The 24,018-nt window shown below is 34.7% G+C and overlaps 2 protein-coding genes across 3 annotated transcripts; both read left to right on the forward strand.

The window, feature by feature from the left end:
* The first annotated feature begins 1,029 nt into the window (after positions 1-1,029).
* On the forward strand, positions 1,030-4,417 carry LOC122604615 (protein LPA3). Its single transcript, XM_043777492.1, has 10 exons — positions 1,030-1,138; positions 1,240-1,377; positions 1,546-1,593; positions 1,685-1,724; positions 1,831-1,931; positions 2,253-2,445; positions 2,526-2,624; positions 3,412-3,529; positions 3,845-3,975; positions 4,222-4,417. Exons 1-9 carry the CDS (start codon positions 1,070-1,072, stop codon positions 3,963-3,965), a joined length of 927 nt encoding a protein of 308 aa, XP_043633427.1. The 5' UTR covers positions 1,030-1,069; the 3' UTR covers positions 3,966-3,975; positions 4,222-4,417.
* A 4,194-nt stretch (positions 4,418-8,611) lies between these two features.
* Positions 8,612-15,397, forward strand: LOC122608257. 2 transcript variants are annotated; one of them, XM_043781352.1, is made up of 11 exons: positions 8,612-8,784; positions 9,299-10,092; positions 10,346-10,396; positions 10,557-11,573; positions 11,813-12,697; positions 12,813-12,956; positions 13,225-13,322; positions 13,772-14,135; positions 14,253-14,462; positions 14,552-14,667; positions 14,764-15,397. In XM_043781352.1, the coding sequence occupies exons 2-11, from the start codon at positions 9,373-9,375 to the stop codon at positions 15,182-15,184; spliced, it is 4,026 nt and encodes a 1,341-aa protein (XP_043637287.1). In that variant the 5' UTR covers positions 8,612-8,784; positions 9,299-9,372; the 3' UTR covers positions 15,185-15,397. The 2 variants fall into 2 exon arrangements, with proteins under 2 accessions (XP_043637287.1, XP_043637280.1); XM_043781345.1 differs by lacking the exon at positions 8,612-8,784 and having other exon boundaries at positions 9,091-10,092.
* The last annotated feature ends 8,621 nt before the right edge of the window (positions 15,398-24,018 follow it).

Below are 24,018 nucleotides of genomic sequence, written 5' to 3' on the forward strand. Positions count from 1 at the left end.
TTTATTACGTATTGTGGTTTTTAGTTTAATGAAATTATGTTTTATATTTATATGGTTTTAATTATATGTATTAAAATTAAATGAAAAAGAAAATGAAATTGGGTAAGAATTGGGTATGTATTGCTAGTGATTTGGATAAGAATTAGGTAAAATTGGATAGTTGTGAGTTGTAGAGTTTTGATTGGAAGATGAATTGGATAAAAATTGGGTATGTATAAAGTACTCCTTCCTCCTACATTGTTACGTGGGCAAGGCAAGATTATATAGAATTTATTCCATGTTATAATCTTGCTTAGATTATAGTAAAATACAAACTTCTACATATCCTGTTAAATTATTTCCATCGATTATAATAATCTTCCTTTTAATAAGAACAATAATAATCATGTTTTATTTTTCTTTTTATCAATTAACATCGGCGAAACACGGATATATGTTTTCAACTTATTTTTTCAAAACATTAAAGGACATAACCGCCGATACTATGTTTCATCCTTCTTCAAGCTTATCAAATACATTTCATATTAGTAAGATATCATAATAAATATATATTTTAACACAATGATGCATGTTTATTTTGAATGGCCTACTACATGGCACCGAACCCAAGTGCATTCGGGTCAATGACTACGTATACGAACACAACTATTATTGCTCATGTAATTTATCCCGAGCGGTTTATTTTTGTTGACGAGGAACAATCTTTCTTCAAATAGATCCAAGAATATGCAATAGAAAATATGGAATGTGTTTTAACAAAATAAATTATTAATTTTAATGATGACATAGCAATTTATAATTGAAAACCGATAGAAACGATTTCATTAAAAAGTGTTCAATTGATTGACATGATAATTTAGAGGGTACTAAACTAAAAATAAATTACATATGGTATAAATTTACAAATCATAAAGTAAGTAATGAAAAAAAAAAAAAAAAAAAAACTTAAAAACGCCGAAAAAAACACACACCAATTGGAAAACCCCGGTCCAGTGGCCATTATTGATAGGCTTAAATAAGTCTGTGACCCTCAAAATTCCAACTAAAGTTTTAGTTGGTGTTGTTGAAAATGGCGTTATCCACTTTCCCGACTGTATTCACATTATTATTCGCCCCTCATGTTTTTCAACACCAAAACGTATATCCATTATACGAGTAATTACTTACTATATATTTGATATTTTAGAATATATATAATGATGATGATATAGTAACTTGTAGAATGCTGCTAGATTTCAGGTTAAACTAAATTTGAGCACAACAAGGAAAGTTGTAAATAGTGGGAGGTTTTCAGTTAAATCACTTTCCTCTGGTGACGCCTCTTCGGTTCGGTCTGATGTTCTGTTTCCCGGGGATTACGATGAACTTCTTGATCAGGTTACTTTCCAACAAATGTTTTTTTTCTTTTCAAGATATATATATATATATACTTCTACATTAGTTCTATACTTCTACATAGTTAAAAATGGCGCTGTTACAGTAAAATATTTTTACTTCTTAAGAGTTGAATTAGTTTTTCACTCTGTTGATTCGGCGGTATGACAGGCGAAGGAAGCAACACAAGCAGCCTTAAATGATGGAATACAATTGATGGTGAGTTAATTCATTACTTTTTTTCTTTATGTACGGATGGGAGATGCAAAATTACATGTCTATAGTTCCTATAGAGTTTGTACAACCACAGGAGATTGAGTTCCCAACTGCCGGGCTGGAATCCGTACCAGGTTCTCCAATTTTGTCTTTCTGTTTTTTTTTTATTTATTTTTTTAATGTTGTTTTCAAAGATACTAGTTGCATATTTACTAAACTTTCAATGAACTTATATGTCAGGCGATGGTGAAGGTGGAATTGAAATGACTGGAAGTATGCAATTGATTCGTGAATTTTGTGACCTCCTCGTTGTGCCTGAAAAGGCTACCCGAACCAGAATAGTACGTCACTTGTTATTCTCTATTTCTCTATGTTACTTTAATACGTTTTTATATGTGTTTCTTCTGTTCTGCTTTGGGAAAATTCACATGTTTATATTGTCAAGAAATTTCACAAATCAGAACGTTCCACATCTTTAAAATAACCATCTGCCCAACCCATTTTGACCTCTACTTCTATGCAAAGTGGGCTATAGTTGTGGGATTAAGAGTACAAACCGGGTTCTTGAATTACCTTGTAAAAGTATTAGAGCAGTAGTATAGACATCTACATTTATCTGCAATTCAACTATTAGTTAGAAACTGATGCGTCAAAATCTTCAGTTTTTTCCAGAGGCTAATGAAGTTCAATTCGCTAGAAAATCAGCATTTGGAGGTGCTTCTTTCAAGCTTGATTATTTAACAAAGCCCTCATTCTTTCAAGATTTTGGTTTTGTTGAGGCGGTTAAAATGGTTGATCGTGTTAAGGAAGAAGATGAACTCTTTATTGTCGGCTATCCTTATTTTAATGTCAATGGTATCCTCTGGCTCTTTTGTTTCCTTTTAAATGATAACTTGTCTTGAGGTCAATTAAGTCTCCTTATTTTTGGAACACAGAAATGCTTGTTGTGGAAGAGCTTTATAGGGAAGCTGTGGCATCCACTGCTAGGCAAATGATTATATTCAATGGGGAGCTTGATCGTATCAGATCTGGATGTATCCTTTTTGACTTCAGAAACATCATTTATAGTCTTCTGTTTTTACTGCAAACAAACTAGAGCTAGCAAGATGGGTGGCTCAGGTTGGTTGGTTAACGGGTAAAAAATTTGGAACATGTCATTTTATAGTATGGTTTGAAGTGGGCTCGGATGGTTTTGATCAACCCAAGGACATAGTTTGCCAACTTTTGAAATTAACTAAAACTAATGTTATTATTACAATAATCATCTTATTGTTTGAATAATAAGTAAACAGTTTATATGCAATAAAGATAGAGTTTAGGCAGCTTTCAACTTGTTTGATCTGTTTTCTGTAGCTACATGTTTTGATTTGATCAGTTTAACTTGTATAACAAATATTGAACCATAGTCATGAATACATGTTTTGAAATTAACAACACTGTTCTCTGAAAAATGATAATAGAAGAAAAAGAAACACTTCTTGAAAGGATGAGAGGTTTTGGCCAAAAGAGTCGACGGTAAGATAGATTTTTTAAGTCTGCATTTACACAACTATTTGTCAGATATTCTTGCAGATTGTTGCTTTTCTGGCATTTTAAAAACAAACAATGGTTAATTTGCAACAACAAACACTTTTTTCAAAAGTTGCTATATTTCTACGTCTTCAAAGTCTTTATGCTCATTAGGTGGCAGCTACCGTGATCATTGTTTGATGACATTCATTTATCCTTGGACCTTGATCCCACTGTGTCACCATTTCACAAAGAAAATATTTGAGAAACTGGATTTGGTAGAGGTTTGGTTTTCCTTGACACTAAAAACAGATTACCCGTCATTCTTCTATCCAAAACTTGCTGCACTTTCAAAGACACTATTTCCTGAAATGGAAACTGTATACTACATCCACAATTTCAAAGGTCGCAATGGTGGAACTCTTTTCAGGTTTGTAGCTAATGTTCTTCATCACCTCTTGGTCAGAACAATTAATTTCCATACACTGCATTTTACATAATGATCGATTTTTGGAAAAAAAAATAATTCAAGTACGAAAGCACTTTTTGCACTTCCATCTGCACAAACTATCTTTGTTCTTACAAAGTGTAGTGTTTTTTCCCCTTTATTTTTCTAGTAGGAGTAATATATTTGCAACAAATGATCACGTTAGATGGCTGGAAAAGTTTATTATTTCTTCAAATTAAGTTATGTTCTTGATATAATCGTTTAATTCTACCACTTCCATGTTTCAAATCCATTTAGGTGTTACCCAGGTCCGTGGATGGTGTTAAGAAGAATGGGAAGTAGATATGTTTGTGTTCATCAACAGGAAGAGATGCCAACCCTGAAGGAGGTTGCTTTGGATATTCTGCCCTCAGCTTAAAATTTATCTGGTATGTCATTGTCTGGATTTTTCAAACTTTAGAATATAAAGGTGTCAATGTGAGCAGGTTGGTCAGGTTGGGGGAAATGTCATTTGACCCGTTACCTTAAAGATAATTTTTTTTGGAGATATAACAGGCCTGAATCAACACCTTCATTAAGTAATGAGTGGAATTTGGTAGCTTTACTAGGATTCCTTAGGGAGTTCAAATCTTCTGGATGATTTTGATTATATTCTGTCACTATTTGTTTGGCAGGTTTCACCTTGATGGTTAAAACATCCAGCAACTCATGTGATTTCTCAATTAAGAGATATCCATGCATAATCATTTGTACACTTTATTTTTCCCTAGTTTAAGAATTCATTTTTGGCATTTCAAACATCTATGCATATATTGTAAACCGCCGATGTTTGTTTGATCAAGTGTAAAAAAAGCACCACCCTTTTTTGAAGTTTGGCGGCTTGCTGAAAGTCTTCAACTTTCTTGTATATTTGGCTTTTGTGGCTAAATCTGCATTTAAGAATCATTTTCAGCATACATGAGTGTGGCATATGAATTTATCGGAGTCTCCAACTTCATGTAACGTTGTCTTTTTTGAAACACCGATACTGCTCACATATCACTGCATATTTTACACACTTGTCCCCAACCCGAATAACTGATAATCTCTTGGATACACGGGTTAACTGGATCACGGGTAGGGATGGCAAGAAAACCCGTACCAGATGGGAAAATCCGAAACCCGACATTATTGGTCCGGGTTCGGGTCCGGGTCCGGGTCCGCGGGTCTTGGTCCAGGTATGGGGGATGATATTAATTTTTTTGCGGGTCCGGGTACGGGTACGGTTTTAAATTAAAACCCGTATACCCGAAAATCACCCCGAACCCGTATACCCTACCCGTATATATTACATAACATATATTAATATTTTTATATCTAATAAGTATTTAAATGTATGAAATTCTAACTCATAATCTAAGAGTAATCGCAAATATTGTGTTCGGTTAACTGTGAATAGATGTGCCAATATTTTGCTACTGTTTTAAATTTTGTTCGTGTGTTACCAACAATTTGGCATATCAATAACTATATACTTAGTTAATTAAATATATTTGAGGATTACAATTGATATTTTAATATTATACCTAAGTTATAAAGAATCCCAACATGTTCCACTATATAGCTTGTAAACGGATTATAAAGGATTACAATATATTAACGGGTTCCTGATTACCCGTGGGAAACCCGTTACCTGACGGATAAATGGGGACCCGTTGGGTCCCGGTCCGGATTTGGGACGGGGATTTTTAATCGGGTCCGGGTCCGGGATTACTTAAACCCGGACCATAGCCGGCCCGTTGTCATCCCTAATCACGGGTCAAAATGGATTATAGCTTAGAACATACACGCAAAAGGTCCTTTCATGGATATGAAAAATTCAGTGTCTCGGATCTTTTCGTGCTTGGTAACTGAACAAATTGCTCCTGATCAACTTGGTGGTTGACCAAAATTAAGTTGTTGCCTGACTAGAGTCAAAATACGTCAGAGTGTCCTGATAAGCGCTTCTCTTGCTTGCTGACATTACATTTTTTGTTTAGGTTTTGGGCTCACGAATGCAGTAACTTATAAGAGTGTGTACTTTGTGCCTCTTGACCAGTTTCCGTCGAGAAGCTATGAGTCTATACATTAAATGGTTGTACGTCATGTTATAAAATTTTCATTGTTTTTGCTCATGAGAACGTGAGAATGCCATTGGCACTGGCCAAATTCTCATCAAATTCTGGAGCCCCAGTCGTATAAAGAACTAGAACGGGCCTCATGTGGGAATGGATAGGGCCAGGTTTGTTTTCAACCAAATGACCAATCAAAGTCCTTTTTGAGTTTTTTTTTTTTATCTTAATTTTTAAAATGTACTAGAAATAATTACATATTAGAGAGAAAAAATATTATTTATAGGTAGTGTGTTCCGCGTAAATCTTGAAGGAAGAAGTGATATGACAATATGTAAACAAGTAAACGCTCAATGCCGTTTTTATGAGTTTTAGGTCTCTAATATTTTGATGGTGTATGAGAGAAGTAAAAGTATAGACAAACTTACCTCTATCATGAGTCATGACACCGTAAAGAGAGTGTTTTTAGGTTTATTTAAGATATAAAAAAACATCTTACCAAAGTATGTTATAACACATGTGACAGTGAGAATTTAGGGGAAATGGTGGCATGGTTAGCGTCCCTAAAGCTATAAATGGTGTGATACTTATATACAGTAGAACCTTTATAAATTAATACTCGATAAATTAATAATCTCGATAAAACTAATAATTTGTTTGGTCCTAACTTGGGACTAACATAAAATTGGACACCAATCAATAAAATAATAAGATAATAATTTTTTTGAAACCCCAAAGTAAATATATAAGTCCCATCAAAACTATAAATTAATAATTCTTTAGTAAAAAATGAATATATAGTCACTTGTTTTTTTTTTAACTTTAAATCTATGTTGAATTTATCCTTAAATTTCTACATTTCACTTATGAGTTGAGACATTTCACTCAGGTGTATACGGTGAGTACTCAGGGGTCAAAGTGGCCATGTCGGAGAGTACTCGGAGTAATCGGTCGACTCGACACCCTACCTTGTAGCGAGTACTCGGAGATTACTCGGATCAACTCGGTGAGTTTTACAACAGTGCATGTATTAAATATGCGGGATCATCCATAAGATTTTTTTTTAGCCATACATCACTATTTTATTTTTTTTGATTAATCATGAAAAGACCAATGTACTTTTCCATTTGTGCACGATTGCCCATCATACTTTTTATTGATGAGGTTTACCCACATATTTTTTTTTTGTACATGGTTGACCCAAAGTTGACCGGTTTACCTGTGATAGTCGGTAATATTGGTCAACCGTGTACAAAAAAAAAAATATGTGGGTAAACCTCATCAATAAAAAAATATAATGGGCAACCGTGTACAAATGGGAAAGTACGTTGGTCTTCTCGTGATTAATCCCAACTTAAAACTTATCTCGCTTCAATCGTCATAGCAATTTAAATATTGAAACAACCGGTAAAATCTTACGATGATTTTATATAACTTGGCGGGACGATCTTCTAGAACGTGAAAAGATTTCGGGTCCCGACTTGTGAATATAAAAATAAGCGATTGGATAATACATAATTCATAAAATTGTAATATTACATTTCGTATCTAAAACAAAGTTTGACAAAACAACATAATATATTTTTATTTTTATTTAAGAGTTTTGTTAAACGAACTTTTATTGATTTTTGTTAAGGTATATTAAATAACTATACGCTTAACATAAAATTTAAGGGTGAACTTTTAATATAGAAACGTACAAATTTTTTATGCACGTTAAGTGAATCCATAAGAGCATTCACAATAGTAAACTTTCAATAGCTTTTTATGTAAAAAAATATAAAAGGTTGTAAGAGGTTTTTATTAAAAAAAACTTTCTTTAAAAAACTTTTCAAAAGCTTTTTGTTAATTAAAATACATTAATATAATACAAAAGTAGGTTGAAATAAATATTGAGCTTTTCATTTAGTCTTTCATTTAAATAAACTATGTTTTAAATAACTTTAAGCTTTTAATTTTCATTGGAAAGAAAAGTCTGTATAAAAACTTCTTACATCTTTTTCACAAAAAATCTTTTAAAAACAATCATTATAAATGTTCTAAAGGTTTCAATTAACATTTATTTTTAATTTTACATATATATTTTGAAAAATAATTATTGCAAATTTAGAAGCACCACTGTCACACAAACAGTTGACCCGGAAAAAGAAAAAAATACATAAAAAAAAAAAAACTAGAAAGATTTTATACATGTGATGATATCTTTGATCATTTTATTCTTTTATTTTTTTATATACAAATATACAAATATATAAAAAGGTAAAATATGCTGTTAAAAGCACTATACTTCCAAGATTTTATATTTTCATATGGGAGGAATCTGTGACGGGAGCATGTTTCTTCCATACAAATAATGGTCAAATGGGGTCCCTTGAGGCCTTGATGCAAGAAAATCGTTCTTTTTTGTCGTCCCTCCCTCTCCTCTTGATCAATGTTTTAAAAACCGGTATTTTAGTTATACCGGCGTGGAAAAATTTTTCAGTATTACCGGAAATACCGGCCGGTACGACTATTTTTAATTTATTATATTTTTTTGTGTAAAAATCTTACAAAACTTGTTACAATTTAACAAAAATAGTCAAAATGCAATTATAATTTACTCAAAAATAATACCAAATATGTATTTCATAACAAAATATAAGTTTTAAAGTTCACAAATAACAAAAAATAACATTAAAGTATCATAAAAATAATTTTTAAAAAAAATCAAAATTTATTTTTTGAAAATACCGGAAATACCGGTATAGTAATACCGGAAAATACCGGAAATACCGGCCGGTATTAAATAGTGAAAATACCAGAAAAATACCGGACTTAAAATACCGGCATAGTCTCCGATACCGGTAATACCAGTAATACCGGTCGGTATTTACCGGTATTTAAAACATTGCTCTTGATTGTCGACATAGAAAGAGAAACACAACACGTCACTCACTCATTCTGTGTTTATATATATGTATCTATATCTATATCTGACTTTAGGTAGGAAAACAAACCAACAACAAACATATACAGCATACATATTTCCGGCCAATAACAACGGTCCGGTCACCGCTAAACTCCATTAGCACCACCGTATCGGAGAAGCCCCCCATTCTTACAAACCACCGGCATCCGCCTGTATATAGTATGACATGATATAGTTAGGTACTTTTTCCTTATTTTAGCTACACGATGATTAAATAAATACGAAATTTAGAAGTTCTTTAATTAACTTGATCATACTTAAATTACTTTGTTATTATCCTTTTTTAATAAAACTTTGCCATAAGGAAGTACTGGACTTTATGATATTTTAAGCATGGCTGCCTTGTCATTACGGACAAGTCGACAAGATTTAGTTTGAATCGATTTATTTAATTATTGAGATGTGTACTAATTAATCTGCTTTTACTAATAATATAATAGCAGAAGGGTTTAGATTCCTGTGTTCATTTGAAACCAGGGTTTACGGTTTATATATATTAAAAAAGTTAAGTTATATCTCATTTTTACAACCAAAAAAACAATAATTGCAACTTCATGTCATTCCTCAAAGAATTGGATCACTTGAAGATTCCTTTGAAAGATATAAAAAAAGCTACCAATAACTTCGCTTATGATAATGCGATCGGACCTGGTGGCTATGGAACGGTGTATAAAGGAGAGCTTTTATTTTCAGGGCAACTTTTCACAGTAGCAGCAAAACGGGTTGATCGAGAATATAGTTATGCAGCAAACCAGTTCTTAAATGAGATGAGAGTGCTTTCTAATTATAAACATGTAAATATTGTTCCTCTTATTGGCTTCTGTGATGAACATAAGGAGAAAGTAGTTGTTCAAGAGTTTATGACAAATGGAAGCCTCGATAACTGTTTGAGTAGCGCGAAGCTTACATGGTTGAAGCGTCTTGAAATTTGCCTTGGTGCTGCTCGTGGCTTGAATTATCTTCATAATGGCCTTGAAGGCCATACTGTCCTTCACCGTGATGTGAGGAGCAGGACCATTTTATTAGACAAAAACTGGCAGGCAAGGATAGGTGGTTTTGGGCTATCCAATATGCATTCGAAGATGAGTCAAAGGTATCCAAAAGTTTATGTCGACGGTGGCATTGGTGCACCAGGCTATGCTGATCCATCATACTTACGAACTGGAATTGTAACAGGAGAGTCGGATGTTTACTCTTTTGGGGTGGTGTTATTTGAAGTCCTATGTGGAACACTAGCATATGAAGATAATATACTTCTTGGTAAATTAGTTCGTGTCCATTATGAAGATGGGAAGTTAAACGACATCATAGATCCCATTCTAAGAGAACAAATGAACGAAGATTCCTTGGTGGCCTTTTCAGCTATTGCATATCAATGCCTGAAAAATAATCCTTCCAAACGGCCAACAATGATTGAAATTGTGGATAAACTGGAGCAAGTTTTGGGACTTCAACTTGAATTTGAGAAGGCATTGGCACTTCAACAAGTAAGCTAATTCACATTTATGTGTCTCTAACTAAATTTCGCGTACTTATATTATATGTATGCAATGCAATGAGGCTACGTACAACAATCATCTTTGAACTACCAGATACTCGGGGCCTTAATTGTAAATATTAAACAAAACACGACTATTATTCATGGTCTTCTCATCATTATGTGAATCTGGACACAATTCACATGTTTTATAAATGAATTACATTGACTTGTTTTCTTCATATCTGTATTTAACATATCAGGTTGCACTTGATTTGAAAAGAAAGGAAGATAATGAAGATAACTCCTACAAGGTAATAAAGCATCTAATATGTAAAGTAATGTGATTTAATGACCGGAAGATGATGTATGAATGCTTAACTGTTTAAGTAATATGTGCTGTGTGTGTGCGTGGTGTAGACAAAAGCGCAGGGGATTTTAACTTTAAGTGTCCAATAATGTTTGACGGTGCAGGTGAAAAACCTGGAACACATGAAAATCCCTCTAAAACAGATTAAGTTAGCAACTAATGATTTTCATGATGATTTTAAAATTGGACTTGGTGGATATGGGAAAGTTTATAAAGCAGAGCTTTTCCACTTTGATGTACAAAAATATGTCAGAGATAACATGTTTCAGAGAGTTTCTACGGACAAACTTTTGGGTTACCCAAGAAGAAGAAGCAAGGTTGCTGTTAAGCGGTTGGATCGTAGATATGGACAAGGAACTGCAGAGTTTTTGCAGGAAATTTCAGTGCTTCCTAATTTTAGGCACCAAAACCTTATCACACTTGTTGGATACTGTGATGAAGAACGTGAGCGTATTCTTGTATATGAGTATGCCTCAAATGGAAGCCTTGATAAATACATTTCAAGCCCTGATAGCAAGAACAACCACTCATGGGCGCTACGTTTACAAATCTGCCTTGATGCAGCCCGTGGGCTTGAATTTCTCCATAACGGCGTCGGAGAGCATTATAGGATAATACATCGCGATGTTAAGAGCTCAAACATTCTTTTATGTGAAAATTGGGAAGGCAAGATTAGTGACTTTGGGTTGTCCAGAATTGGCCCTGCAAATCTGCAAGCCACTTTTGTCATGACTCAAGTTGCAGGCACACTAGAATATGTTGATCCACAATATCACAAGACGGGTATATTGACTAAGGGGTCTGATGTGTATTCATTTGGAGTAGTTTTAGTTGAAGTATTGAGTGGAAGGTTGGCGTATTTTCCAAAGTCCAAAGACGACCAAGAATTTTTGCCTCACATGGCCAAACGCTGCTTAGAGCAGAATAAGGTCAAGGAGATTATCGATCCAAAACTAAAGAAAGAATTTGAAATAGGTTCTTCCGCTATCAGTGATGAAACTTTTCCAGATTCTGCAACTATATTTGTAGAAATTGCATATAAATGCTTGCAAGAAAACCGAGATGACCGCCCATCAATGCCTCAAGTGGTTAAAGAGCTAGAAAAAGCATTGAACTCTCAAGTAAGTCATAGTTTTATGGAAACTATATGTATATGTAAGAACAGTTAACATCTTTGGTTTGCGAATTAGGTTCCTTTTATTCTATTTGACTCAACTTTGGTTTGAGTATAAAGTAGAATCTCACCTATAATAACGCTAGACAGAAATTAGGATGCAGTAATGGAATAAGGCATATAGAAAGAAATTGTAATGAAATGGACTTCGTTAAGCATTATTCTATTTTGACACTAACTATGCAGGTAAAAGGGGTGGAAGCTCTAAGAACTTCACTTGACACAATTAGATTTGCCACAAATGACTTTACTGACGTATTGGAGAACGAAGGATATGGCAAGGTGTACAACGGAGAACTTTCTCATTCCAAGGGACACACTGCTGTTATTGTCAAGCGGCTTGACCGTTTAGTGGGTTCATACGAGACCAATTTCTATAAAGAGATTGCATTGCTTTATAGTTATGGCCACAAGAATATCATACCTGTTTTAGGGTTTTGTGAAGAGGCAGGTGAGCGGATTATTGTTTTCGAGAATATGGTTAATGGAAGTCTGAAAGATCATTTACAAAACAGTAGCCTAACATGGCAAAAACGGGTAAAGATATGTGTTGATGCTGCACGTGGACTAGCTTATATTCATAGTTTTGTTAATACACAACATTCGGTTCATGGTGACGTAAAAAGCAGTAGTATTCTACTAAATCTTGAATGGGAAGCTGTTATATCGAACTTCATCATATCTAAAGGTCTAGGCACATTAGGATATTATGATCCAGTCTATGAGATCACAGGTATCCTTACTCAGAAATCAGATGTCTACTCCTTTGGTGTGGTCTTATTTGAAGTCTTATCCGGACGATTAGCAGTTGAAAGGTTAAAACAAGATCAGCAACAGCCCCTCCATGGGGTGGATGAGGGTCAACTGATTTTTCTTTCACAGTTGGTTTCACAATGCTTGAAAAGCAGAAGACTAGAAGACATTATCTTCCATGATATCAAAGGACAAATTGGCACTGAATCCTTGAATACCTTTTCAACGATTGCCTATCAATGTTTGCAAGAACTTCCAGAGAACCGCCCAACAATGGATGAGGTTGTTAAAGAACTTGAGAAAGCTTTCGAAAGTCAAGTAAGTCCTCACATATTAATTACGAAGCTAAAAGTATAGTTATTTGAAAAAGTCGTTTTCACATCTGTAGGAAGTAAATTTTGTTTTAACTTTTCCAAGCTTTGCTTGTGTATAGGACGAGTGGGAATGGGAGCAAAAGCTGCCTTTAGATTATAAAAAGATAGTCCTTATGTCCAAATATCCTATTTCCCACACTAGTAGCAGGAAGGATCTCTATTCCCTTCTTTCTTCGGGAATCCTCCTTCACAAAGAAAATCTGGTGAGTCAATATCTTTAACCATTATTTAGAAACCATTCATTCTTGCCCCATATGGAACTTGAACCCACAACTACCTTATATACACCTTAAATACCGCTTTGCTGTATGCCCAAGGCCTACTGGTAATGGTTTATTTAAGATCAAGACCTCTCAAGTTGAAACAATAAAGGGCCCTTTATTGTGGTTTGTGGATCCAAATTTTCATTTAACATTTTGTGATTGGTCATGGTCTCAGTTGCCACATTTTGTTTGTCTTTACTTGCAACAGTGGTTTTCAGTTAGCATGGATGGGAAAAAAAATGAAATGGTGTCAGCAACAAGGTTTTCTTACAAAAATGTGAAGTGGAGATCGATAAGTAATTCAAGGTTTATTCTTTCACAGTTCGATTTACCATTCTAATCATATTGGGGTAATTCGAAGACATGTCTACTTTCCTTTGATATGAAACTCTTCAAACCCACTCTGAAGGGGGCAGTTTCCTTAAAAATATTTGACCACTAAAAAACTCATTTCTTTATAATGCAATGGATGGAATTTATCCAAACTTGTTGGAGATGGAAGTCTAAAAGTGTAATGAGTTAAACAGAAAGTTCCATTTTTAATCAAATTTATCTCTAAATAGTCAGTGGTCACATAAAGTCACGTTATCAAAGTTTTAGCGAAATTATTAAGAGATATTCTTAAAATGTGGACTTGGGGGTTTTGTAGTTTTAGTTGTCTTCTTGGGATCGATCACCCTTAGATTCGTGACACTTCCAAGATATAGCTTATGTATATTAAGTATAATCAAAATCTTTCATTAATGTGTATATAGGTTTTCAAAGGTTGCAAGGATATCAGATATCTCAAATCTCAATATCCGAATTTATACAAAACCTCAATTTTTAACTGAGGAGATCATGTATGGAGCTTACCTGGTGTTCAAGTTTTGTGATCCAAGAAAATTTTCTAGCCAGCCAGTATATGTGAACTTAAAATACAAGAAGGCAGGTGAATCTTTAAATGCATACTTTGCACGATGGAGAGCTGGAAGTAAGTGGTTGAGAGTTGAACTGTTTCGATTTTGGAATAGTAAGGAAACTATTGATTTTGATGTTCTGCTGGAGAGCTTTTCTCATTATTATTGTGGCAATGGAGGGATGTTTGTTGAAGGCATAGAGTTTAACGCCATTCATAGCGTAAGTCCAAGAATCCACTGCCTTGGTTTTTTGTGTACATTTCTTAATCTTCTATATTTGAAATAAAAAGATGTATAAATATGTTATAATAAAAAGTAAAGCAACTAACTTCTGCAGTTAGAATCACAAGAGAACAACAATGTAAGTGATGAAAAGACCGTACGAGGAGTCTTGAAACCTGAATCGGACTTAGAATGGGCGGAACAAATGACCATCGACTGTTACAAAATAATCAACAGGTCTGAAGCACACAATATCCGAAACATCTCTAGAGAGGAGCTCTATTTGCTGCTTTACAAAGGAATCCTTATTGACAAGGGTGAAAAGGTTCAATTTTTTGCATATTTTTTAATGCATACTATGTATTCTTTCTTGTGATAAGGTAACAACAAAACATGCAACTCTTTGATATACAGATGTTTTTTGTAAGCAAAGTGAATAAGAAGAAATGTCATATGTTATCAGCAAGAGTGGTTATAAACGACCATCCAAATATAATGTCCTACAACATAAAAACTCAAGAGCAATCAAGGTCTTTATTTCGAACCAACTTAATTTCTCTCTTCATATATAAACAATATTTTGTGCTGTTCGTCATAGCACATTCTAATTAAATATATGGATATAGGTACACATTTGCAGAATACATTGAGATCCTCCGTCACCATGAAATTCGTATCAAATGTGACATTGAAACACAACTGCTGTCATCAGATACAAACTACGCTTGTTTCCTTGTGTTCAAACTGTCAGAAAGATGTTGTGGGCTAAAGTGTCCAGTGAAGGCACGCGATCTACTACCTTATAAAAAGGAAAGAACCAAAATTATTTCTTTCACGTCTCCAACCACAGTGAATTTGGACAATATTAAATGGGTTCCAAAACAAAGAGAAGATGGGTGGATGGAGGTTATAGTGTGGGAAATCGTATCTCAGGATATGCGTAAGGGTAGGCATATTCCTATGGATTTGAAACTGATATGTTTTGAGGGAACTATGTTTGGTCTTGTTGTATATGGCATCGAGTTTCGTCCAATATTGGAGAATTGATGTAACAATATACGTTTTGTTAGTTTAGTGACAAATATTGATCCAGATACTTGTCTAAAGTGATAACTGGTCAAGCAAGGAGCTTGACTAGCCGCAGCCCACATGAATATGAAGTGTTAGCTTATACTAGGCCTTGATTGTTAGGGTAATTTGTTCGAAATCACAGTTTGGTTGTTGACTCGAAATGACAGTTCAAATTGTTATGGTTTGTTTAAAATCATTTGCTTCGAGATTTCTCGCATTCCGGAAGTTAAAGACCCCGATTTTTTTTATTTTGGATTTCCAATCCATTAGCCTCATTAAGTGCCAATATAGAATCATTGTCAGGTTTGTAGAAAAGATCACCTTGTCTAAGATTTTCAAAGGATCTTCTATTGTTGACCACTTCCTAACAACCCAACTTTCCACTCGGTCAATGACATTTAACTACAATTTTGCTATCTCCTATCCCCTCAAAGATATGAAACTCTTTGATGTTGTAATTCCTATACCACCATGTGGATCATATGGAAACATAAAAAATGGATTACTATCAACTCCACCAAACCTTGCATCAAAAGTTTAATAGACGACACCTATAAAAGCCTTCAATTGTTATAACATCGTACATCATTTTAATAGGCACTTTAACTTATGAGAATTCTTTTTATTACAATAAATTTCAACTTGTCAAAGTATTTACATAGTGTATTCGTCTTTTATCAAAAACATAGTGTAGAGTTATTATAACCGGAAGATATTAATTCATGATCATCAATTTTTCATCTAAAATGCCATTATTATCGGTTGTTGCATCGATTGCTTCCTTTTGGCTAAGTAGCTGACAAAGAAGTGTGGATCTTATATTTTATATGTATATGTATGTGTTTATGGTATTTACAATGTAAAATGATGTAAAATGAGTATATTTATTAAAATTCAGGAAACAAATGAAAGTTTTTTTTATTGATAGTTTATAGCATTGATCATTAACTTATAAATAATACTGCAAATGGAAAATGATTATTATGGTTAAAGATAAGCCTAATAAAAAGATTAAACCATGTGGAAAAATTAAGGATAATGAAAGAGAATTAGTAGAAAACAAATGTATATAAATTAGGCTTATTTTTAGGTCCATAAATTAGGTACATGTATCAATCAATATGCCGCCTGGTATCCCGACCAGACTTTTGGTAATCTGACCAGACTATTTGCAGTGACTGTTGCTGCAAATAGTCATGTACAGTAAGTCGCTGCAAATAGTCATCTTACATAGTCAAGTTGTTTTCAATTTATTTTGAGTGTTGTGTTTGTCCACGCGTGGCTTGAGTGTGTCAGTGAAGAAACATCACGTTTCCTTTAATTCAAAGTAAGTCATACAAACGCGTGATACTTTTTGAGCTGTCTAATTTTGAATTTTGTCTTGAAAGTCCACACTTGAGAATTGATTTGTCTTTTTATTCGTTATTCAAGTAAATTGGTATTGTCCATTGTGTTGTGTTGTCAGGGTCACCACGTGTTATGTTGTCGGGTTTTTTACTGGACATGACTACTTGAGGGTGTAGATGAATTTGTTTATTGTTGTGGAGAGAAAAAAGATTGATTTGAGATAAAAATATGGAAAAAGAGCTTTGTTTATATCAAAATTGAGCCCCACAAAAGTATTTGCAGCGACTTTTTTGTTAGTGCAAGATGATGTGACAATACTTTTTGCAGCGACGGCAAAATGTGTTGGTCGAGATACCAAAAAATAAATGTCGGGATACGGTTTCATAATAGTACTGTAATTAACATTATACTAAAAACCTATATGCTTTTACAAGTTTCTATGCCTAAAGTACAACATAGCTTAACTTTCACTCTTTACATATTATGCTGCCTGTCGTACAACTTCCAAGTCCAAGAAACCTCCAACAGTACATCTATCTAACTTCTCTCTGGCATCTTCTTTTCTCTTCAGCATCCTTCTATACCCTGTTAGTATATCACTCTCTATATTCAATGAATATCATTACATACAAGGTCAAGAATATAGGTAGATACTCATCATATGTTGTTAATTTATATGATTAATTTATTTATGTTATAAGTTGATGTTACACATACTTATGCTACATCAGTGACAACGACATCTGTAAATTTCATGGAAGGCTTTAGTTATTTAATAGAATCAACAAATTAAACAAAAGAAATTATATTACATACCCGCTTCTTAATTATAAGGCCTTTTAGGTTTCTTTAGTAATTGTTATGTTATTTAATTTAGGTCGTATGTGACTTTCAAAGAATTTTTCCCTTATTATTTATTACTATCATGACAACGTTCTTTTTTTCCTATTCTCAGGTTAATCTATTGCGTAATCTGCTGCTTTATATTAGTGTATTCAGTCAGCTATAAAACCAGGTTTCTAATCTTCTATATAGTTTTTTTGTTTTTCTTTTTACCTAGCTTTGTTATCTTCTATCTATAGTGTTTACTATAACTTAAAAAAATGTCAACTTTAGCAAAACGTAAACGCAACGAAATTACGGCTGAAAGCGCTAACTGTACGATATTTAATGCAATTGACAACCGTAGCTTTACAACCTGTACTTCACCTCCTAATACACCTTTCTATATAGACTTAGGCGATTGTAGTTGTATATGTGAGTATTGCGGTGCACGCTTTTGGTATGATGAACGTTGTCATCAGACATCTGTCAATGGACATATGAGGTACAAACAATGTTGTAAAAAGGGTAAGGTTAAGTTACCGTTTCCAGGAGCATATAACCCCACCATTATTAACCTCTTTACAAGAAATGAATTTCTCAATCACATACGTGCCTATAACTCAATGTTCTCTATGACCTCATTCGGTGCAAAGGTAGATGACAGGATCAATGACGGTTCTGCTCCATACGTTTTTAGAGTTGAAGGGCAAATATGTCACTGGATTGGTACATTATGTCCTCCAAGAAACAAAAAACCTAGATTTTTGCAAATGTACATCTATGACACCGAAAATGAAATTACTCACAGATTGGAGCCCTTCAACAGTAGTATTGGTCCTCAACTTTCTGTTGACTTTGTTTCACTTATTTCAAAGGAACTTGCAATGTCCAATAAGTTAGTTAAGCTTTTCCATACTGCTAGAGATCTTATTCGGCTATATGATGTCCCCAACTTTTCTATTAGGTTATATAGTTCTTATAATGCACAATCCTATGACAAACCAAACGACGGTTGCATTGGAGCTATCATTAACGACAGTGACCCTTTGTCAGATGGATTTGACATCGTTATCCGTAACAAAGATAAAGGTCCGCAACGTATCAATAAGTTACATCCACTTTACATGTCGTTACAATACCCATTGTTATTCATTTACGGTGAAAGTGGATGGTCTCCTGATATGCGTTTAACTGCACCCGCTGAAACTAAAGATAGAAAATTAACCATGAATATGTTTTATAACTATCAACTTCATGATTGTCTCAACTTATATACCTTACTCTTAAGAGGTGGTAGGCTTTTTCAGCAGTACTTGGTTGATGCCTATGTATGTATGGAACAGGATAGACTCGATTACTATAGGTATAACCAGAGTACATTTAGAACCGAACACCTTCAAGGTGTTCATGATGCTGTTTCACGGGGAGATACTGAAGGCCGTGACATCGGCAAAAGAATAATTTTACCGACATCATTCATAGGTGATCCTCGCTACATGTACAAACATTACCAAGACGCCTTAGCGATTTGCAGAGTCCATGGAAATCCACAATACTTCGTTACTTTTACATGTAATGTCAAGTGGCCAGAGATTGAAAGACATATGGCTCAGTACGCTCCCCTTAAGGCCCAAGATCGTCCAGACATTATAGCAAGAGTGTTCCAATTGAAACTAAAGTCATTACTTAACTTCATTAAAACTGAAAATCCTTTTGGTGACATTGAGGCAGGTACATTCACATCAACTTTCAATTTCTTTTCTTATCTATTAGTTCTTCTGGCATTCTCAATCAACCAACTCTTTCAACACAGATTTATATACAATTGAGTTCCAAAAAAGAGGCATGCCTCATTGCCATTTGTTATTATGGGTAGCCTCTTCTCAAAGGATCAAAGATTCTGAAGATATAGATAAATACATCTCAGCAGAAATACCTGACCGTGTGCTTCAATCAAATTTATACAGAATTGTGTCTGAATCAATGATGCATGGCCCATGCGGTCTTGCAAGAACGAACTCTCCTTGCATGAAACTAGGCCACTGTTCCAAAAAATTCCCAAAAAATTTTGAGCAAACCATGTGCTTTGACAAGAACGGCTACGCACGCTACAGGAGACGATCAACAACGGCTACAGTTGTAAAAAATGGTATTCCATTAGACAATCGTTTTGTCGTCCCCTACAATCCTTTACTATGTTTATACTTTGAAGCACATATCAATGTAGAGTATTGTGGCCGGAGTATGCTCATAAAGTACTTATTCAAGTACATATCCAAAGGCCCAGATCGTATACATTACTTGATCAATAGAAGTCCTGCCATAACATCCGATGCTACAACAAACACAAACCCTATCCAGGTATATGAAATCAAAAATTTTGTAGATAGTCGTTTCATTTGCTCTCACGAGGCTGCCTGGAGAATTCTAAACTTTCACATACATGAAAGAAACCCGCCCGTTCAAATGCTAGCAGTTCACTTGGAGAACATGCAAAGTGTACGGTTCAAAGACAAAAATAAAATCAATAATGTTGCCAACAATCTGTATGCAACAAAAACGACTCTTACTGAATGGCTACTTAGTAACCGCTACGACGGAAGAGGCAGACATCTACGCTATATTGATTTCACTTCAGAATTTCGATAGGACGCCTCTTCCAAATGCTGGATTCATAGATCTTTTAGAAAAAAATGTTGCAATAGGAAGGCTCATTTACGCACACCCAACGTGCGGTGAACTCTTTTACTTACGAATGCTTCTAACACATCAGCGAGGATGTGAAACATTTGAAGACATTCGTACAGTTTCTGGAGAAGTCTGCCCTACATATCGCGATGCATGTGAAAAACTAGGATTATTACAAGATGACGATGAGTGGTCCGTTGCCTTTAATGAAGTTGCCCTTTGGGCAAGTGCATCAGAACTACGGACTTTGTTTACTCACATGCTACTATATTGCGAGGTTTCAAATCCTAAACAGCTCTGGGAAGCACACTGGAGCAAAATGACAGATGACATAGCTCGCACACATGAAGTCATTAATCAACAGGATTTACAACAATACGTGCTTTATGAGCTAGAGCTATTACTTCGATCTTCAACCCCTTCTTCATCCTTACCAGAATTCGGCCTACCTTTACCCAATCAGCAACTACTTCTGTCTTTAAGAAATAAACTCCCCATGGAAGAAAAGAATTATGACAGACAGATTCTCGCGGCTGACCATGTGTCATTCAAGTATCAACTGAACAATGAACAAAGAGAAATTCATGATTACATCACAAGTACTATAGAAAGTAATAAGCAGGTACTAGCTTTTGTATACGGCCATGGCGGGACCGGAAAAACATTCCTGTGGACAACAATAATTTCAGGTTTACGTTCTGATGGAAAAATTGTTTTGGCTGTTGCTGCTTCAGGAATAGCATCGTTACTACTTCCATCCGGTAGAACCGCACATTCAAGGTTCAAAATTCCTATAGACCTAACAGATGATTCTACTTGCAACATAAAAAAAAATACTCATCTAGCTCAACTGTTAAATGAAACTTCACTTATTATCTGGGATGAGGCTCCGATGAGTGATAGAAAGTGTTTTGAATCCTTAGATAGAACTCTCAAAGACCTAAATAATAACGATAGACCTTTTGGTGGTAAATCCATACTTTTAGGCGGTGACTTTAGGCAAACACTTCCGGTTAAACGCAATGTCTCAAAGCGGGCTAGTTTAGCGTCATCGTTACCTAGATCTTACTTATGGAGTAAATTTCAGGTCTTCAAGTTAACTGAAAATATGCGCCTTCAAAAACCTGGTTTACTCCCACAACAAAAAGCAGAAATCTCTAAGTTCTCTTCATGGTTATTAGCAATTGGAAACGGCGAGCTTGGTACTCCTGACAAAACCGATCCTCAAAACACCAAAACTATAGAAATCCCACCAAACTACAACATACCTTTCCATAAAAAAGCAATCAATGATCTTATTCGATTCATCTATGACCATGAAACCTTACTAAATCCTTCAGCTACTACCTTATGTGCAAAGGCGATCGTTTGCCCAAAGAATGAAACTGCAGAAGAGATCAACACAAAGGTACTTGAAATGGCTCCTGGAATAGGGAAAGTTTATCTTAGTTTAGACACAATAGTTCCTTACACCGGAGACCATGGAGATACCGAAATTCTTTATCCAACATAATATCTCAACCTTCTTAACTTTAATGTACTACCACCACATCGCTTGGAACTTAAAATTAACACACCAATAATGTTACTACGAAATCTGAACCAAACAGAAGGCTTATGCAACGGAACTCGACTCATAGTAACACAACTACTTCCTAGAGTTATTGAAGCGCAAATCATGACAGGAACAACAATTGGCCACCGTGTTTACATCCCCAGCATAACACTAACCCATAGTGACAAAGAGTTACCCTTCATGCTTAAAAGGAAGCAATTTTCTATTAAGTTATGTTACGCAATGACTATAAACAAAAGTCAAGGCCAGTCACTAAATAAAATAGGAATTTACTTACCACATCCTGTTTTTAGTCATGGACAGCTATATGTTGCGCTATCACGCGCCACCAGTCCTTCGGCTCTGAAAATTCTGATAATTCCTCAACAGGACGAAAAACCAAAAGAGACAAAAAGTATTGTTTACTCTGACTTTTTAAAAGAAATTAACAGTTGTTAACACTTACCATAAAATAGTTACGTTCTACAACCAACCAATATAATTTACTTCAAACTGTTTACATAGCTATAATGACACTAGCGTACCTTTTTATCTTTGCAGATCAATGTCAAGCTTACGGATTAGTGAAATTAAACCTCACGAACCTAGAAACGAAATCAGAGTACGAGTAATAAGAAAATGGATACCACACAACAGACTAGAGGACCTATGCTTCCTATTAGTAGATATCCATGTAAAATACATAAAAATAAATATGACTTTCATACCATTTCCTTATGTTTAAACTATAACTACAAATCTGTTACAGGGTGACACCATTGAGGCCTCTGCAAAATCAGCAAATGAAAGGTATTTCGATTCGAAGTTGAAGCTGAACTCATGCTATGCCATATCAGACTATCTATCAATAGATGCAAGAAAAAATATGCAAGTTGTCGAACACGCAACAACTATCAGACTTGGAGAGTCAACTACTTTTCTTCCCATCGAAGACCAAAGAATTCCTACTTACTACTACAGGTTTGTGACATACGACAAGCTCCCAGAAAGGCGTCACAATCACACCCTCCTAACAGGTATATACTATACCCATATTATCAGTATACAAAATCATAAAAGTAATCGTACTGCTATATATGTTATCAGATATATACTATACCCGCACTATTAGTATACAAAACTGCAACAAACTTAAATAATCATTAAATAAATATCGTAATTACTAATAGTACTGCAATACAGATTATATCGGTCGCATCGAAAGGATATCAGGAGTCCTCACAAGGAAAGAAAAAAACTTAAGGAAAGTCATGATACTGGACGTAAGGTAAATGTATTTAATAGCAAATACCATTTTTAACACACAATTACCTATATTAGCATTTACATACTAAATGTTACACATTTTACAACAATAATTTGATTGAGATAACATTATGGACGGAGAAGATCAATGAGATTAGTGACAACCGTTCAATTGGAAATATACTGGCAGTGACTTCAACAATTGTAACGTACTTCAACGGTATATTATATTTTCCTAACCACTTTTGCAATTATAGTAGGACTAACACCTTTGCTATATAATTCGTACTTAAAGAATGTCTTATTCCATTATAGATAACTATCAGCTAGAATCAACTTCCGCTACCACTACTGCCGTAAATCCCCCTCTACCAGACCTACCATATTACATCAACAGGTACTAACAATGCTCTCTAATGTCCTAACGCAACTTATATTTATTAACCCATAAAACTTTAACACATGCCTACCTTACAAACAGATTTAAAGAAATTGACCAATCATCCAACCCCACAATTACTCTTGAGGCTTTGCTTTCCAAACAAGAAGAAGACAACATGGTACCATCTAATACCCTCAATTCTTTCTTGCCCATTAAATTAAAGTTTCTCGATATTAACTCCTTAGGTACATAACAGCAACATCACGGTGTCTGTGAAGTAACTATAGCAACCATTGACTCAAGCCGACCATGGTTCTATGTCACCTGCAACAAATGTAACGGGAGAGCTTACTTGCAAAAAACAAACCGATACTACTATACATGCGAAGATCACAAAGAAAAAGAGGGATTTAAATACATGTAAGTCCCTAAATGTTGCTTTACATTTTCTGCACAATATGATATGTTCCATGAAAAAACAGGTATCGTGTGAATGCCACCATTGCAGACTCTACTTCAAGCACAAAGGTCATCTTCTATAATGAGGCCACGACTGAGTTAATAAACATAACATGCGAAGATATGGTCGTCAACCACATACACTTTGACCCATTAATCCTACCTGAAGAGATTTCAAGCATAACAGGAACAACATGTCTCCTTCACCTTACCTTACCAAAAACCGAGAGCATTTCAGTCAACAAAGTTGAAAAACAAACACGAATGACACCAGTCACTCCAGACCCA

The sequence above is a fragment of the Erigeron canadensis genome, chromosome 1 (genome assembly GCF_010389155.1).
Source record: "Erigeron canadensis isolate Cc75 chromosome 1, C_canadensis_v1, whole genome shotgun sequence".
NCBI classification, from domain to species: domain Eukaryota; kingdom Viridiplantae; phylum Streptophyta; class Magnoliopsida; order Asterales; family Asteraceae; genus Erigeron; species Erigeron canadensis.